The 17,376-nt window shown below is 38.8% G+C and overlaps 1 protein-coding gene and 1 long non-coding RNA gene across 2 annotated transcripts; one reads left to right on the forward strand and one right to left on the reverse strand.

The window, feature by feature from the left end:
* Positions 1-10,178: 10,178 nt before the first annotated feature.
* LOC118434710 lies at positions 10,179-15,347 on the reverse strand. Its single transcript, XR_004834194.1, has 4 exons — positions 15,011-15,347; positions 14,213-14,902; positions 13,716-14,137; positions 10,179-13,477 (listed from the first exon to the last, which is right to left on the reverse strand). It is a non-coding gene; the product is annotated as an uncharacterized LOC118434710 (long non-coding RNA).
* Positions 15,348-15,887: 540 nt separating this feature from the next.
* On the forward strand, positions 15,888-17,017 carry LOC110844363. Its single transcript, XM_022090548.2, has 3 exons — positions 15,888-16,104; positions 16,172-16,237; positions 16,321-17,017. Exons 1-3 carry the CDS (start codon positions 16,069-16,071, stop codon positions 16,852-16,854), a joined length of 636 nt encoding a protein of 211 aa, XP_021946240.1. The 5' UTR covers positions 15,888-16,068; the 3' UTR covers positions 16,855-17,017.
* Positions 17,018-17,376: the final 359 nt, after the last annotated feature.

The following is a 17,376-nucleotide window of genomic DNA, read 5'->3' on the forward strand; positions in this document are numbered from 1 at the left end:
GTTGGAGTGGCACTGCAATCGTATGAGTGTGGCCTGGCAGAGGAGAATAGAACAGAGAGTGAAAAGTGGAAGAAAGGTCTTTAGTTTTGGTTTGGTGGATTTTGTGAGTAAGCCCCAAAGACCGAAATGCGACCAATACACATACCGACCGATTGATGTTTCGGTTTGATTTTACTAATCCTTCCTAAAGCTGGATGAACACAGTAGTGGAGACGGACCCACTGCTCTTGCTGTTGTATCGCAAGATCTGAATGCAGGCTTTAGTTTACTCGCTCGTATTTATTCCACTGTTAGTAGATCTGCATCTTTCCAGCTGAATTCGGATTTATGTGCCCTTATTTTTGAATCAAGCAAGTCACGTCAAATGAGGTAGCACACCCAAATTTCTGGTGCACATTAATACAGGACATTTGGTAGTGTTGGTCGGACCGAGGCTGGAGTAACTTTAATCTAAAGCCCAAAGATGAACCGATTCGATTATTCAACTTAATTCCACAAACAATATCGAGTTCCCCATCGTGATTATATGACGATACGTGTGCGCATTCATAGCTCATGCATTTCATTTTGTTTGTGCACATGCATTTTCTAGTTTGGGTGACCCAAAATGTATGAGTATCGGGAATGACCGGAAAAGTATACATTGTCGACTTAACCAAACACATTATGCACATTCATGAGTAAATTAACTGCAGAAATTTAGACAATGATTGGATTGTGCACAGCCAACAGTGACTGATGCTGGTTAGTTTATTAGTATACTCGCTAGCTGCAACTAGATATATGTACTTTGGCTTTATTGCATTTCTAGACTCGCTTACATACATATATTTACTTTACAAGTATATGGTGATCCTTGCATTAATATAGCACCAAGTGAATGTGACAATGACATAACACATCGATATTTGGTGCAGGGGACAATAATTCTGCTTTTCTCCCTCCTTTCCGTTCAAGTAAATCAAATGGATTTACTTTTGCATTTGAAGCAAAGTGAGACGACCCTGAGCGAAGCAGAGTTTGTTCTTCATGCAATATCGAAAGTAAAAGTAGGGAGAGGAACGAATGAGTCAATTGCAATATCTCCTAGTTTCATCATCATCGTCTGGTTTGCCGAGTTGGCAATTTCGTAGTTGCGTATTTTGCTAGGCTAGTACTAATAATGTCTCGGTCGGGGTAGGTGAGGTCAGCAGACGATTAATCTTGCACTACCTTCATACTTGAACCCTGTGTAAAGTCATAAAAGTGCGCAAGCAATATACAGCATTATTGTTACATGCGACTACGAACGACACACTCTCCCAATCAGTGGAAAGTCCATAAAGCAGCAGCAGACACGAGACGACTGACGCTGTTGTAGTGCACTAATCGTGCAGGGGACCCGGTCAATGAAATGTAATTTACTTGCCTCCTTCCTCCGTTCATTCCAATCCTGTTAGTAAATGTGTTGTTGTTGCACATTCAGCACTGTTCAATTAATATTACTCACCCGGGTAGAAGGTGGGAAGGTACGTAAGGTTAGTTTAGCCCATGTTCGTACGTACGTACACTGTTCAATCTCAACTCATCGGTCCTCCTAATTTGAAGGGAGGGGATTTCCATACACACATATATTTTAGGCATCTGCCTACACACTTTGGGATTTATGAATGAGGAACTGCTCCTGTACATACGTAATAATAGCACACGTCGCCATTGCATTAACTAACGAACTCGGAAAGGCATCCACGTAATACCGGATTTGAGTTGGAAATGAACCAAACAATGCACAAGCAAACCTTTGTCAAAGATTTGACAATATCAGAGAGTTATTATAAATATGGGCTTGGCTCGTGTAGCTTTAAATACGGACTGTAGCTTTTAATTTCATTACTCAGAGAGGGTCTTGCTTGTGTCATAATTCCCATTTATTCCTAGTTTTAATGAAACGCCGTTTAAAGCGAGGACGGAAGGTGGTACTTTGTTAAATTGTATTTGAAAGATTCAATTGAGAGTAACGATTACTTCTTGGTTGTCGTTAGCTAGCGAGAGAGCGATGCAATCAAGTTCATAATTTCTAAAATTATTATTACTGCTCCTCTGTTGCTGAAACTTCATTATTGAAACTTATATCAAAAACTCTTATATTGAAGGAACCCATATAATTCTAAATTCAGTGCAAACTGCTGCATTTCAAATGTACATAGTAGTACATTGTACTGTAGTAGTAGATAAACTTGAAAAAGAAACAAGCGTGGCTGCAAGTCAAAGTATGTACATAAGCACTGCTGCATATAAAGGAATAAGTGTGCAGCATAGTGTTTGATTGAATCTCTGCAGCCTGGGTAACGTTATAATGGAGTGGCACGAGATTGGGGGCTGTATTAATATATTAATACGATTCGAGCACCATTGTTCAACGATAACGGACAGATGTTCAATGCAACGGGAAAGGTCTTGCGTTTCTTTATGAAGTTATTCAGTGCCTTTGCATACGGGGTGGATCTAATTCGTGCCACCAAATATTGCGATACAATAATACTCACTTGAGTTTATACTACTGGGCATTCCGAGCTCATCTCTCGAAAATAATGCCCACTTAAAAAACCCAGCCCTGCAAATAACCTCAACCAACATCATTCTCTCATAATCTGGGTAACCATTCATTCAATCCCCCCACTCACTCCCGGCCATGCATTATACAAGCAAGCCTCGGAGCAATCCACTCTTCAACAATGGGAACAATTAGCACGTTCCATATGGCATAAATAGGCAGTTGTGTGAGAAGTAGGCTAGCAAAAGCCAACTCCACCAATCACCAGGAGAAAGGCTCTCGTACTGCACAGTGCACACCACTACTGACTCTTTGCGATATGCACACGATATGCTGCACACGAATTATTTTAGTCGCTTTCAGAAGAGGACCTCTTCAATCACTGCCGATACTTGCTGCGCCTGATACTTTCTTCGCCGGATTGAATACACAGAAACGATCCATCAACTTGAAATTTCGTTTGACCACAAAGTAATAAAATAATCGAGTTACTACCACTGCCACTGATCCCAAATCCAGACCTGCAGTGCACAAAAAGAAGCATATTTAGCAAGATATATGTACGTACGTATACATTCTAACTGGAGCGCTGGTTGGGTGCAACCAATGGCAATTTGGTCATTGTTTGTGTCAAAACTGCAGGATGGATGAGTCGCCATATATTTGTTGTTGTTGGTTTGGTGGTACATAGATCGGTAGCTGGTTGAGGCCCCTTCTTCCTCCTTTAATGAAATATAGCTTAATGTAAAAAGGATAAAATATCACTCGCATCATTCACAAGTGGAAAAGGATTGGAGGATGTAATATGTGGGACGATGCATTGTAAAATATTGTTCGGTGTGGTTGCAACTCGTGTCCTCAAGGTCTCGTTTTTGGTGGCAATACTCCGCACTCGACGGAGGGGACGATTACACTGAAAACTTTATAGGAATAGAAATAGGACATTGCACAGCCGTCATAAATAATTCGAACAATAGTGATATAGATTACAGCCTTATGTTCGCTGCTGTCCCGTACTCTCACTTGTCTCACTATACGTGCGTCCGTCCTCGCACGCACGTTCAACCGAAATGAAAATTATATTTTTCTGCGGAGCGTAATATATCGTTTTACACTCGAGTATTGTTAAGCAGAAGAAAGGTTCGTGCGCCCACCTTCCCCTTTTTCCTCGCTCTCAAGTGTCCAAGCTCCCTAATGCGATTCATCTGCCAAGGTTGGGGGGACGTGGGTACTCTGCTGTTCATGTGTGCTTGAGCATAAACTGGGCTGCGGGGTAAAACTGTTACAGTTACCGAATTGATTGACAGAGAGAGGGTCACACGTATGCGTTGAACCATGGAGATTGTGATCGGCACCGTGTCGTGTTGGAAGTTTGGCAGTGACGTAGCTTTAATAAAATAACAACTGGAAGAGTTTCACAACACTTTCACACCAAATTTGACACTGACCTTTCTTCGTGGGGCGTACTGGCCTTTGATGCATTTAGAAAATTTATTAAATAATTTGAAAGGTTATGTAGCTACTGTCAGTTCGATTGATTTCCAGTTCAGCGGTATTTCGGTCTAATTATATCTGAGAGCAATTAGATTTATCCTTGAATTATATAAAAAAATTCAATTTCCTTGAATTACAGCTTGACTCGAATAATCAAGCTTAACCGAAACATAGACCAAACTTGTCCGGAAAGAAGGGAATCTAATTTATTCATCAAGTCTTTTAAGCAAATCCCTTTTCAAACCAATTCATTATTTAGCCCGGGGATGCTAATATGTACATTATACGACACACATCATAGTACGGCTACTAAGTTGCTGCTTGTGTTTGATACTCTCGTGACGGCATTGCACTTTTTGTTGAATGTATTTATATTTGAAAGACGTAACCCTCTAAATCAACACAAGTTTTAGTTTAAACTTTTTTTAAAAACAACTCTCACCCATTCAACATTTACTCTTTTAATTTGGTTAGAACGCATTACGAGTCCGCAAGTACACATTGCGAGTTGGGAAGTGCTCAGCTTTAATTTGCTCACCAGATTGATCAAAGAGATTAAGTAAACGAGGCTGAAGAAAGTGCTTCCACGCGAGGTACCCTCGTGCTCTCATAATAAAAGACAAAATACAGCCTCCCATCCAACAGAAAGAGTGAAAGAGTGAAAGCAAACAAATTCGTCAGAAGAGGAATATGCTCAAAGTGAATGGGAGACTCGCAATGAGGGTCATATTTTATTTCATTTCTAAAATTACTATAAATTCACAGAATTGTACTCAGATTTTACACAACCTTAATGGGCACTACGTATTTTGCGTTGCTAAATTAGTAGTTTTAATAGGCCTACGTAGAAACTAGTTGATGAATATCTGTATTGCCAATATCTTTTTTCCTCTTTGACGAAATAAAATTCAGAGATACACATTATTCGCTAAAAAATCCAGATCATTATCCGCTATTTTCTGAATCAAGAAGTTGAATCTCTGAGAGTTGGAAGTTGGAATGGAAAAAAGGATTTCCTCGAAGGAGAGGAGATGAGATAGGAGAAAGAAAAGGGCTTTGCTTTCTTTGGCTGCGTGCATGTGTGCGGAGGAGGCAAGGAGATGAAGCAGCAGCAGCAATGGGATGTGAGCATTATTGAAAAAGATTGGAAGATTTTCCAAGCACGTTCTATTGACTGAGCAAAGTAAAGCAAAGCTTCATGAGCTGTGCCATAATACGGATCTTCGCACGATTCAGCCTCATCCCTACACTCTCAGAGTGACACGAGCAATAGAAATTCACATTTTATGAATCGAGATCGAAGGCATTATTAGTCTTTGCACCACTTTTATAATGACATCCCAATGTCCGCCTAAAGTCCATTTCGGGCTATCGTTTGTCCATATCACGAGTCTCAATATTTCCCTTGATCATCGACCAAGGGATCTCTCTTGACATTCTTGGTCTCAGTTGTCAGTTGTGGCTTGATACTTGCAAGTCACCCTTTTTTATAGCCATTGTCCGTCTCTGACCAAATCGAGCAAATCTGCAACTGGAAAGTCGTATTCATTGTACACTTTTCCATCGGCTTATTTCATGTGCAGCGCTACAATTTCTAAAAAGAAACGAAAATAACCATTGAGAACGTATTTACAAAGTCCATTGAAATCAACGTACTTTACAATTTGTACTAAAAGCTATAAAGCCAAATGATTCACCCGATTGTGCAGTTTCTTATCCCACATATTTTCTATGCGTCTTAAGAAACTGTCAACCTTTATAAAGAAAACCTCAGTGGAACTGGATTGATTACTTGTAAAAATTGATCGGGCATAGGTCGTCAAATTGACTGTCAGCAACTTCATGATATGATTTATTTTAATGGAATGCGTGGACAGAATATTTAAAATCGAAGGTCCCCATCCACAGTTTATTAACTCATCGTCATAAACTCCCAATGTCAACTGTTTCCGAACAGTTCACTTTAAACACGTGGTAAATCAAAGCCTTGGATGAAAGGTGGAAATAGTTTCTTTGAGACGATTTCTTATGCTCATTCAATTCACAACTACTTTGAGTGAGACATACGTACGTACACAGGGATTGGGAGGAAATGTATGAGGATGAGGAGGGAGTGAGAGGGTGAGATTTTTTGTCGTAAAACAAGAAATGAATCCGATTGTCACCAGCCATTCAACCCAGTCATTTTTCGATTTCGTGGAATATTTCCAAGTGGTTCGAGTTTCAACTTGGAAATGAAATCCAAGTCAAGTTAAGAGGATAAAAGCCAACCCAACCACCCTCTTAGCCTCTGAATCCAAAACCATTACGGGGCAGCGGAACCATCCCTCACAATTTCTATTCTTTCCCTATTTCCGCAACGGCCGAGTTCATTCAAGATTGTCACGTTTTTGGTATAAAAACGAACCCGGGTCCGGAAGAACTTAACTTTCTCCGTATGCTCTGGTGTATCATTTGTGCGTGCTATAAGCGCATATTTGTAGTATCCCCCAACATGAGATTTAGAAACTATCACCGCATCCGCCTCTGGAATTGTCTGGCTTATCGTCGGGTTGATAGTGCATACATTGGACAGACGGATGAAAGTGACTACTCTGTGAATATACGAATCTATACGTACCGCATCCAGCAACGTCTTCTGTAACGTGTCCCCACGATGATGAACCATTCCCCCCTCCACCCAAGAGGATTACTGTTTACCTATTGAGCCCTGTGGATCGTGGAAAGAGATTGTGTCAGGGTGTAGAAATCGCTAGAAAATAATAGAATGAACTCCAATTTGTTACTCAAAGATGCATTTCTCACACCGCACAGAGAAATGTTTACCTGCATCCAGGATCTAATATTTGCTTTACACTTGCTACTGGGAATACATATCGAATGTACATATGCACATACACAAACTATTTATTCTACATATTTACTCGTATTTTTCTCAATTACTGATACGTTTTCATAAAGCGAATCAAGCACAACTAGTAAAAAGTTAGCCTGCAGGCAGGAGAGTGTCGAATCCTTGACTGAAAATCGTAAGGATTTGGGTTGCCATATTGTTTAGAGTTACAAGATAACCATCTCTGCTGGTCGTTGTTATTGTTGGAACTTACCCAGTGTCTGTGTATCGTGTTGAAAAAATCATCCCCAAAAAATATATCGTCTTATTCAAATTCAGGTCGTCACATCTTTTTCACATCTTGTTGCATCGACTTTACTCTTATTAAAATGTCCTTGCTTTCACCTAGCAGCCAGCCTCCTCCTCCGACTCCCTATTGCTAAAGGGACGGGCAAGTGAGAGAGGACAGGTTCCCAGTTTGAATTCTATTATTTCTCACTACCAGAGGACTTGTTATTACTGTCACCATGCCCCAGTCTCCTCCTTCTGTACATACTTTACCAAGGAAATTGGAGAACTGTCACTCTTCTTCCAGCAAGTTTCCGTGAAATGAAAATAATAAATATCTCCAAGTCCCCCGCTTGCAACTTGGCTTTGCTAATCTCTCCTCCATCTCGAGAAGACTGCAAGAGCACAAAGAAAATATCTACGGCTGAGAAGGGTGGTGTTGGTGGGTGCATTTATTTGTAAAACAAAATAATCCATTATCATATGCCGAGGAGCCGTGGAGTTGGGGTTCAGGCAAGTCAGGGTAATGCCATGTGATATCTTTCAAAATCAGATATTTGCATCATCGTCCTTGTACAAACATGCGACGAGGGCTGGAGGAGAGAAAGGAAAATTCTGAGATTTCTTGCTTGGCATGCAGCTTTGTTATTATTTACTTTCCTCAGCTTCCTGTCCTTCCTCTATTCCTCCCGAGGTGAAGTTGAACGACGAAATACACTGATTGAATCTCGAGATAAGAGACAGGACAGGGGTGACTTAATGATGAGGTTTCTCCTCCCTGCTACAGCCAGGTTCGTAGTATTCTGTAGTAAAATTTAAAAAAAAGTCTGCAAGAAATCCTACTAATACGGCGTATGTACTCGTTCAATTTAAGGTTCTTATGTAAACAAAAAATATTTTTACATAGACACAGCACAAGTATTGTATTTCTTCCAACTAGCTTCTGATTAAATACGTTCCCAATCATATTTATATACTTGGAAAAAACTGAAGGATTAAACCGAATTATAAGGAAAGCTGCTTTCACTTACTGCTCAATTTTGAAGGAATATTCCGCAGCAGAATTTTGTGAACGCGTGTGTAATGGAAGAGCTGAAACAAAATATTTACGGTTCAGGTCCTTCTATATCAAAATCTAAATTTGTAGACGAGACAACAACATTGCGTCTGTTTTACCATAAACATGAATATCTAAAATGACCCAACGTAGTTGTAGAAAAGTTGTAGAAAAAACACAAACGGAGAGACGTCCAGACACCTCTGGTTCATGGCTCGATCTACCTGAACTTAAAATTGAATGCATATGCATGCAATACCGTGTGCTTGTTACCAAGTCTTCTCATCCAGTCGTCTTGCTTTTTCTCATTTCATTCCATTTCAGCCAAGCAGCCACTATGAGTAGGCCCCAGAGACTTGGTGACAAAATTTCAAATTTCTCTTCCTATTCTGGAGGTTACCAAAGTTAAGTTTCGTTCTTGAAGGAAAAAATACACTTAAACGGATACATAAATGGCAAGCCTTCCTTTTCCATCTTAGAAATCCTTGGCCGGAATTAAAGTGTATGTGCAGCCATGGTCGTTTAATAACTTGATGTTTTGAAGTGATGAAATGCATTTGGGATGGATGAGTGGTATTTCCTAAACAAACAAACGTGCTTCAAAGCAAAGTTTAAATATGCCAATCTCTCTCTGCAATTTTACTAATTTCGTAAATAAAAGTGAGCAAGCACAGCAATGTTATCCAGGTAAAAAATATGCACTCGTGCATAGGTATGTACACAAGCGGTGCCAAAGGTGTCAGTCATTTCCTCACTGTTTATGAGTTAAATATCAACATCGGCTAACTTTTTTTATGATTGTGAATTGGAGAAAGTTGTTAAATTGCATGCTTCAAGCTAAATTAAATGAATGACTATATACTTATTCACTATGTATGATTTTATATAATCGTTCTTGCATATGCTATAGAAATATGCAAACTTAAAAATTTTTAATGAGTACACGACTTTCACCTTCTCCACTTACAAAATTGCAATGCAGAAGATTGCAAGTAATTTACATATCTATACATACCTGCGTACACACATTACAATAAATACTAAAAGGTTATGCATAACTGCAACAATAACGCATCTAATTACTTTGGACCTAAAATGATTCGAGTGTATAAATTGTGGTGAATCATATATTTAAATATGTACGTAGGCATTCAATCAATAGTCTCCAAAGCAACGCTACATTGAACACTAAAGGTGCAACATGAAGACTTTGAAGTTGTTTAGAATGTCATAAATCTCAACGGAGACATATTTCTTAACATGACTTGGAAATAAATTGAAGAGTTTTAGAATTGCAGCAGACACAAGATGAGATTGTCGAGAGCGATTGGAAGCACTCATGTAGTGAAATGTGCTCTTATACACAAAGAATAAAAACAAGTGTGTGTTGGCTTGTCGTCAGTTTTCGAGCAAGCTGCTGCTGTATTTTGTCGTGTCGCATGTCCACCATCCCAAATACGATCACATATTTAGATGCATATATAGTATGTAGGGCATACATTTGTGGACAGACTCAAGCGATGATTTTTTTAATGCCTTCATTCTGCATCGAAAACGCCTTCAACTTTTATCTTTTAAAGGCAACAAGATCCACGCCCAACGCAGCAGTACATCAATTCATTCACTCGCTCAACCACAAATACCCTCGCTCGTCGCTGGCAAATACAAAAAATAACTTTTGAAAAAAGTCAAAGGAGACGTTAAAAGAATGAGACAAAGAGAACCACTTTGTCCCAAGAATTGCTAGCCAGTCACATTTTACACAAACAAACACACAACCGGGGAACAAAAGGTGCGAAAAGTTTTATTTATTACCAAACCGAGCAAACTTGAAGTTTGTTGTACTCCAGTCGTTGTCTTGTGAATATAAAGTTCGTTAAGACTAAGGACAAGACATACGTCTTTCACGTACATTATACATAAATAAGTACATTCGTCACGCTCCCTTCATACATATACATAGCTGTTCAGTTTATTTTGATTGACATGGTGCTCAGTTGTACAAAAATTATTTCTTTAAACTGTTGACATACAGATAAAAATAGTACAAGAAGTTTTAATCCAAATAGTCCTTGATAATAGTTTTTCTTAGAAAGGTATAAAATAGAACAAATCGCGTGCAATCGCCCAGCTTTTGAAAAGTAACCATGATCCATAAGTCCCTCCATTATTATCTGATTTGGATGAAATTAGTCCCAGAAAGGGGGCTAACTTCTACCATAAAGGTTAATTATGAGTAATTAGAGCTTGGTCCTTGGCCTAGAGGCTAAGAAAAGCACCACCAAAAACGTGTTTTAGGAGATTCCAAAAAATTAACACCTATGCAAAGTGTCAATTTTTAACGTATCTAAAGACACGGATAAAAAGTCGATGCATATTACAAGATAAATATCAAATTTATGTAGACTTGCGAAATTAATGTCTACTTTGACGACCAAAATCTTAAAATACAAAGTAAACGAAACCCAAATAGAAAGCTCACCATTTGACGATACAAGAAGTGCGATGAAAGATATTGAGTAAGCTTTCTCTACAGTGAATGATAGCAGCATGCTTTTTAAAATAACAGCTTTTACATATCTTTCACCACACCTGAAACTAATTCAGGTATGACATCTCTAAGCCATTTATAGGGTGCGAAACACCAATGGCCCTTCTGTAAAATGACAGTTTTTTAGAGTTGTGTGCCGAGTCTTTGAAAGCAGGATTAACAGATGTAGATAATTTTATGCTCCAATTGTGTGAAGCTGATTGAAGTTTTAAGTGCCGAGTTGTTGAAAATGTTTGATATTTATGGAGTCATCAAGATGAGTCTCCAAACGAATTTATGAATGTGATGTCATGCTGCCTTGTTGTGATTATGCGACAAATAAGCAACACACTGTGTGCACACATTCTTAACATTGAATGATGAACCAATTAGACAAAGTCTTCTGGCTTTTTAGACTGGAATATTGTACAGCAACCAGCAGCTTCCTCCAGGACGTTTCATGCTCTCGTTTGTTTTTTCACTCGTGTGCATTTTCAAATTTTTCTCTCAATCTATGTAAACACTCTGACTTTTAAAAATGACGCTGTCAGAACCATGATGTGAAGGGAGTAAGGTAGCAAGCAGCACTTGCAAACGGTTAAAAATCTTGATTTAAAAAAACCAAGCTCTTACTTTAGGCATTTAAGTTTTAACCAAATAAACAAACTATAAAAGATATTTACTATAGCTTTCACTCTCCCCGCTTCCGCTGTTTTTTATGCGGCTCAAAATTAATCTATTTCTGTAAATACTCAAAGTTTAAACTATACCGACTGCGACCAAATATATTCCCAATTTTGGATACGTATTTACATATCTCTGCCACTTATTTATTCTCCGTTCCTCTGATTTACTGGAAGACTGATTATTTAAGGTTTTTATAACAAGGAGTAGACCCAAAGCCTTAGAAGCAGCTTTGAATTTTGGTTTCGGTTTAGATTTTTATTGCATCTCCTTAAAGCGAAGTGAATGCAAAATGCATCGGATTCTAATGGATTCCTCCCCTCACTTTGCCACTTACTTTAAAACCACATCGCCACCAGGCATGGAGATCGAGAGGGAGGAAGACTGCTTCATCAAGCAGGCAGTTTAGTCGGATTTTATTTTCAGTGTTTATGAGACAAATCCCTTCGGATTGACTCAAGAGAACGTGGCACACAAATTAGTATTCGACGAACGAAGACCGAATGACCGTCTATTTGCCAACTACTTGGTTTTACGAAGGGTGAGTTTTCGCCCTAATAATCCCGAAGAATGAATACGAAGACGGTTAATTTCCAGGGAGAGTGAAGCCAGGACGACGGGGAATTACTTTGTGCTGTGTGTGAGTAAAAAGCGTCGGCTTCTTATATCTGCTTATTAGGTTTTATTGTCAATTTTCTACTTGCGCAACCTAAGCAAATCTGTGAATAAAGGGGAATCGTCTTGCATCACAAAGTACTAGAGTTGGTTACTTCGAATTTACAATGTCATGGATGAGTAGGATTTAGTCAAGCTTTTCCAGTTTTTAGGCTAATGTTATATTCCTGCGTAGGTGTCAAAATGGGCACTGCATTCGTGCCCCCTATATGCATTAAGTACCCCACTTAATTAAGCAATGTGCATAAAACACAGGTGCATACATATCAGTTTACGCTTACTCGCGTATGCATAAGATCTTGATCTTAAACGTGAAATATGCACTTATATCTATCGCCCACAATCTGCTGATGACAACCAAACTTTGTATTGTATTTTTCTGTTCCATGAATTGCTGGAAAAGATATAACAGTGAAAGGTGTAATCCAAAGCGTACGTAGGTACATACGTATGTATTACGAATTGTAAGGCTACCAGAGATATCATGTGACTCAAAGGTGATGAGGATTTAGGATCGATTTAAGAAGGATTTGAGGATGTGTCAAATGAAACTTTTCCATAAGTTTAGCGAGAAAATGGATTCTGGGATTCAACTCAGCACTGTTGTGGCACAAGGACTTAAGGTCTTAAGGTGACAGCACATGGACCACCCTTGACGCTCATGTAACAAGACTCGCTCTTTAATCGTGTCTGATCATCAAGCAGGACAGCAATTAGGCGGTGTTACTCGGGACAGTCTCGAAAATACACCAGGGAACCATGCTCGCCAGAAACGGGGTAATGTTACGATTGCATTTTTCTTTGATGGCGTATCGAGTAGTTTCTTGTGGTATATACACGTTCACCTTTAGATGATATAAAGAATCTCCAATATAAATCAGATAAACCAGAGTTTTCTAATATAAGAAACAAGCAAATGGTGCATGTATGGCTGACTGAGTATTTAATTTTGTGATACACATTATCTTTTGTGACGCACAAGACAAGAAAATTCACGGCGTGGTATCTTATTTAATTACCAACATTCAATTATTACCCAAAAAAAGAAAGGACTTGAAGGATAAATAATATGTCCTCTTAGAAAAGATTCGAGATTCTTGGAGGAAAATATTTCTGCTGGGCTCCTAATGTCCCCAATAAGCAGCTTTGCCATAAGAATCATTGAAGATTTTGAGGTTTTCCTCGGAAATGAGTCCGAAACAAAACTCATTTGGCAGAAATAAGTGCCCGGTTTATTGGCGTTTGATCCCTCTCGATTCTATCAGCGGATATCCATTCCGATACGAGTGGATTTTTCGTCGCCACAGCTCCAAACTGCCTTGAAAGAAACGGTTTTCATCGTCAAGTGGATTTGATTGGACAGAGTATCACCCTCGGCCGTAACTACCAACCAACAATTCCATCAAGTATTGCATTAGTAGTTGTGTTAGTATCAGCTCGTGTACTTGAGTTGAGGGATGATAATGCTGGAGAAGCGAGTCGCCTCTTTTTCTTGTCTATCTCTGTGTGTATATTGTTGCCAAAGTATTCCGAGCAAGGGAACAACAGTTATTCGAATCGAAGTTATAACTTTCCAGTTTACTAGTTTGCCTCTTGTATCACGAGAACACATAGTACTTACATGTTGGTATGGACCGAGATGCATCCCAGGCACGCAGGCGGCAGCCTTTTCTCCTCAGGGATGAATCGCATGATAGAATTCTAGTAATGACATTTCCCCTCTGCGTAAGATAACTTGGTTGGTAATCAGAAGAAAAAAGCCATCAGAGAGTTAAAATCCTTCCTTAGTCAGGCTAAGTCCTTGTCTTAAGCTTTATTCTCATTGCAGCACGCTCCGACGTCGTTGTCTTGCTTTTTTAGGCAAGCTCCAGTGTCTCCAAGATCGAAGAATCAAAGTTATGGATGATGATGACAAACTCTATCATCTCAAGTGGTGTGATTTTATCAAGCATCCCTCAGCTGCACAGATACGTGTGTATAGAAAATAGAGGACAATAAACTAGAGGACCACTTCCCTCATCATTCCTTTGTCCTTGTTCAGTTCTACGTATTGGCGTATTTTTTTAGTGTTTGAGGTCATAGAGATAAACTGTGTTGCAGTACTTCTAGTTTACTTACGTACAAGATAACTGTATGGGACTCATAAAATACGGCAAACCTACAATTCTAAATTTTAAAAATTGAACCGATCATGTTTTTAATGTGATTTTTTTAATTTTCAATGTCCATTCACGTTACTTCAATTTAGAAAATTGCCATCCGCACAGCTCCAAATTTGGTAAAACGTGCACTGGTCAGTGCGAATTGGTACTGTGCAATAAAGGGCTCGGTCACGCATATAGAGCGGTCCGTTACATCTCCACCTCAAACTTTTCTTGCAACGTTAAAACAATGTTTATTATTATACGGGTCTTTACGACCCCTTGGCACGCACCTTTTTGCTTTTGCAGTTATCTGTTTATTTCAAACCCTCGTATGCACTAGCGTCTCGCACTAACTCATTCCCGATGCTGATGATGATGATGCCACTCCTTTCAACTCTGCAATCAACCTATGTCCACGCATCGCATCGCATCGTTGTACTTACATTGAATTATAATTCATTGGAAGGAATCAAGTTCATGCGTTTCATCAATTTCACTTCATTTTGCTGATCGTACCTTCCTCGTTGGAGTTGCTAGCAGAGTTGTAAATAATGGGCAATCATTAATCCTAACCCTCCGGAGTCCAAAGCCGTAAGAGTTCATGTACTCTTATCTGCTATTCGTTCGAGCATTTCTATCCATTGCATTTTCCACAACCTTGAATCTAGGATAATATTATTGGATCAGTTCCTGCAAACAACCAACAGAGCAGCAGTGCATTTGTTGGAAGCGAAGCAATAGCAAAACAAAGATTTCAATCTATATTTCCTACCGAGAGAGAGTTGCCTTTGCTCGGCAGAGAAAGTTGGATGTTGTTACGTGAGTCAACCAATTCGAGCTGTTTGCTTTGTTGCTGATCACTTTACCGTGTGCTGCAACCGTCTCTGCGCGTCCACTTTCTTCGGACAACTTGAAACTTCAAATAATACACAATACACGTTTGAAAATAACAAAGGCAGAAAACGAGTTTTACTGTAATGTTATGATGATGACGTTTTTCTACAAAAATATGAAACTAGTGCTCTTGAGATGATATTATGAGCGATCGGGTGGAGAAAAACCCAACCGGATGGATGAGCTCCATGCTGCAGGGCCAAAATCCCATTAGTTTTTTATTATTGGATTTTTGTTTCCACTGCATCGCTGAAACTATTATTACATCGGACAAGAAGATTCTCTCAGCAGTATTAGTATCATGCACATTTTACCTGCATGAACATTTTCGTAAGGGAGGATTTTTGTATGTTACAAAATATGACAATAATACAACTGCCATCATAATGCAATAGCTATTGTGTCACCATAAATACATATGAGTAAATGTATTGGCATTGCTAGCAATAAGTATTTAGTTCTGATTGCTTATACAATTGGCGAATAATTAATTTGGTGACATTTTGCAAAAAAAGCCAATATCCAAACAAAGTGTGTATGAAGTTTATTTACCAAAGCTGATCAGTATTATGTATAAATACTTCAACTTTCTATTATGCATATGCTATTAAGTAATTATTACATCTGCTTTGATTCACTTTGAGTAGCAGTATTTCGAAATTGTGATTATTAAATGGCATGAATAGATCCAACAAAGATGTTTCATCTCATTAAAATAAATATCAAATAAACACAGTTAATTCCTGCACACGAGGCGAGAAACATGTTCGCTAACTGAGTAATTACGAGCAATTGTTACGTATACAGATGCACGTACTAGAATAAATAAATAGACTCTGACACTCCACAAATCCGGTATTATTAAAGATTTGTGTCTGTTGGAGTGCACAAATAATCAATAACCAAGTTAACCAAATTTAACCAGACAGTACAAATATGAAATTTACTATCATTACGTTGCTGGCGATAATTGTAAGAAATTTCATTATTGTGATTGTTTCTAAAAATTTGCAATACGTTTTTTTTCTTGCAATTTCAGGCGAGTACTCTTGCAGTGCCAGTTTCCGAAACAGAAAATAAACCAGTGAAACCAGATACGAAGCTGGTATGCATTATTTCCGACCTACAATTGTAGCACTTGTACTTGTAAAATAGATATTCATTTAACAATAAATTTGTATTTACTAGAAAGATAAGCTTCGACAGGGGGATGAGGAAGATGGTGTTGGAGAAGTTGAACAAGTGGGCGAGCAAGTGAGTCAAATCATCAGCGGACTATTTAGTGGTAACTTTGGACAAATTTTCAAAGGGAGCACAGGCTTCATTGAAGATCAAGACACCGAAACGGGCGTTGACACAATTTTAACCAGTGTCGCTCTACCCTTGAACACCATTCTCACTCAAGGTGTACAACAAGGCCAAAAATACTACAATATAACCACCCCGGCACCACCAACCATTGTCCCACCGTCACAGAAACCGTCCTCAACTGTTGTCGTCAATCCACTACCAATCCAAAATACGCAACCTCAGGTCCTTGAGCCAATCGTGGTTCAACAACTTCCTGTAGAAACTACAAAATTTGTAGCGGTGCCTGCACCTGCAGTTGTCACTGCGGCCCCTTTGCCTCAAGTTGTTCCTGTTGTTGTTCCTAGCAAACCTGGGGATGAGGAAGATGAAGATGCAGAAAATGAGTCTGATGCTACATTAAGAAAGCAATAAGTGTTCAACAATACTGCGTAAAAATTAGCAACTCATGTAAAATACTTTTATTTCTAATTTGTAAAATTGTCTCAATTAATTAGCAGAAATTGTACATCTTAAATGAATCTACAATTATACTCATTAAAGAATACATACAGCAAATTAAACATTTTCTCACATATGTACATACATAAGTGCTTTACTCTCACAGGATGGGCGTTAAAGTCTTTTGTGGAATGAGCAAATTCTTTAGAAGATGTTTCTCGAATGTGCCGGCTTTTATGTTTACGGTAAAAGATATTAGTTTCAAAGCTGCGTAAGCACATGGAGGGTTTAAAAGGCCTTTTGCTACTTCATTCTTCTTCTTGTATTTTCTGCTACTTCACGCTTTTGGCACCCTTCCCTCTCAATATTTCTTTCTTTAATGGAAAAATCGGATACTCAAACAGACAGACAAATTTATTCCTTCTCATTCTGCATGGAATTGCGTGAGAAAAATATTTTAGTTGGGCAAATCTCAATCTCCACTCCAAGTGGTCA

Source organism: Folsomia candida, unplaced genomic scaffold (assembly GCF_002217175.1).
Source record: "Folsomia candida strain VU population unplaced genomic scaffold, ASM221717v1 Fcan01_Sc002, whole genome shotgun sequence".
NCBI classification, from domain to species: Eukaryota; Metazoa; Arthropoda; class Collembola; order Entomobryomorpha; family Isotomidae; genus Folsomia; species Folsomia candida.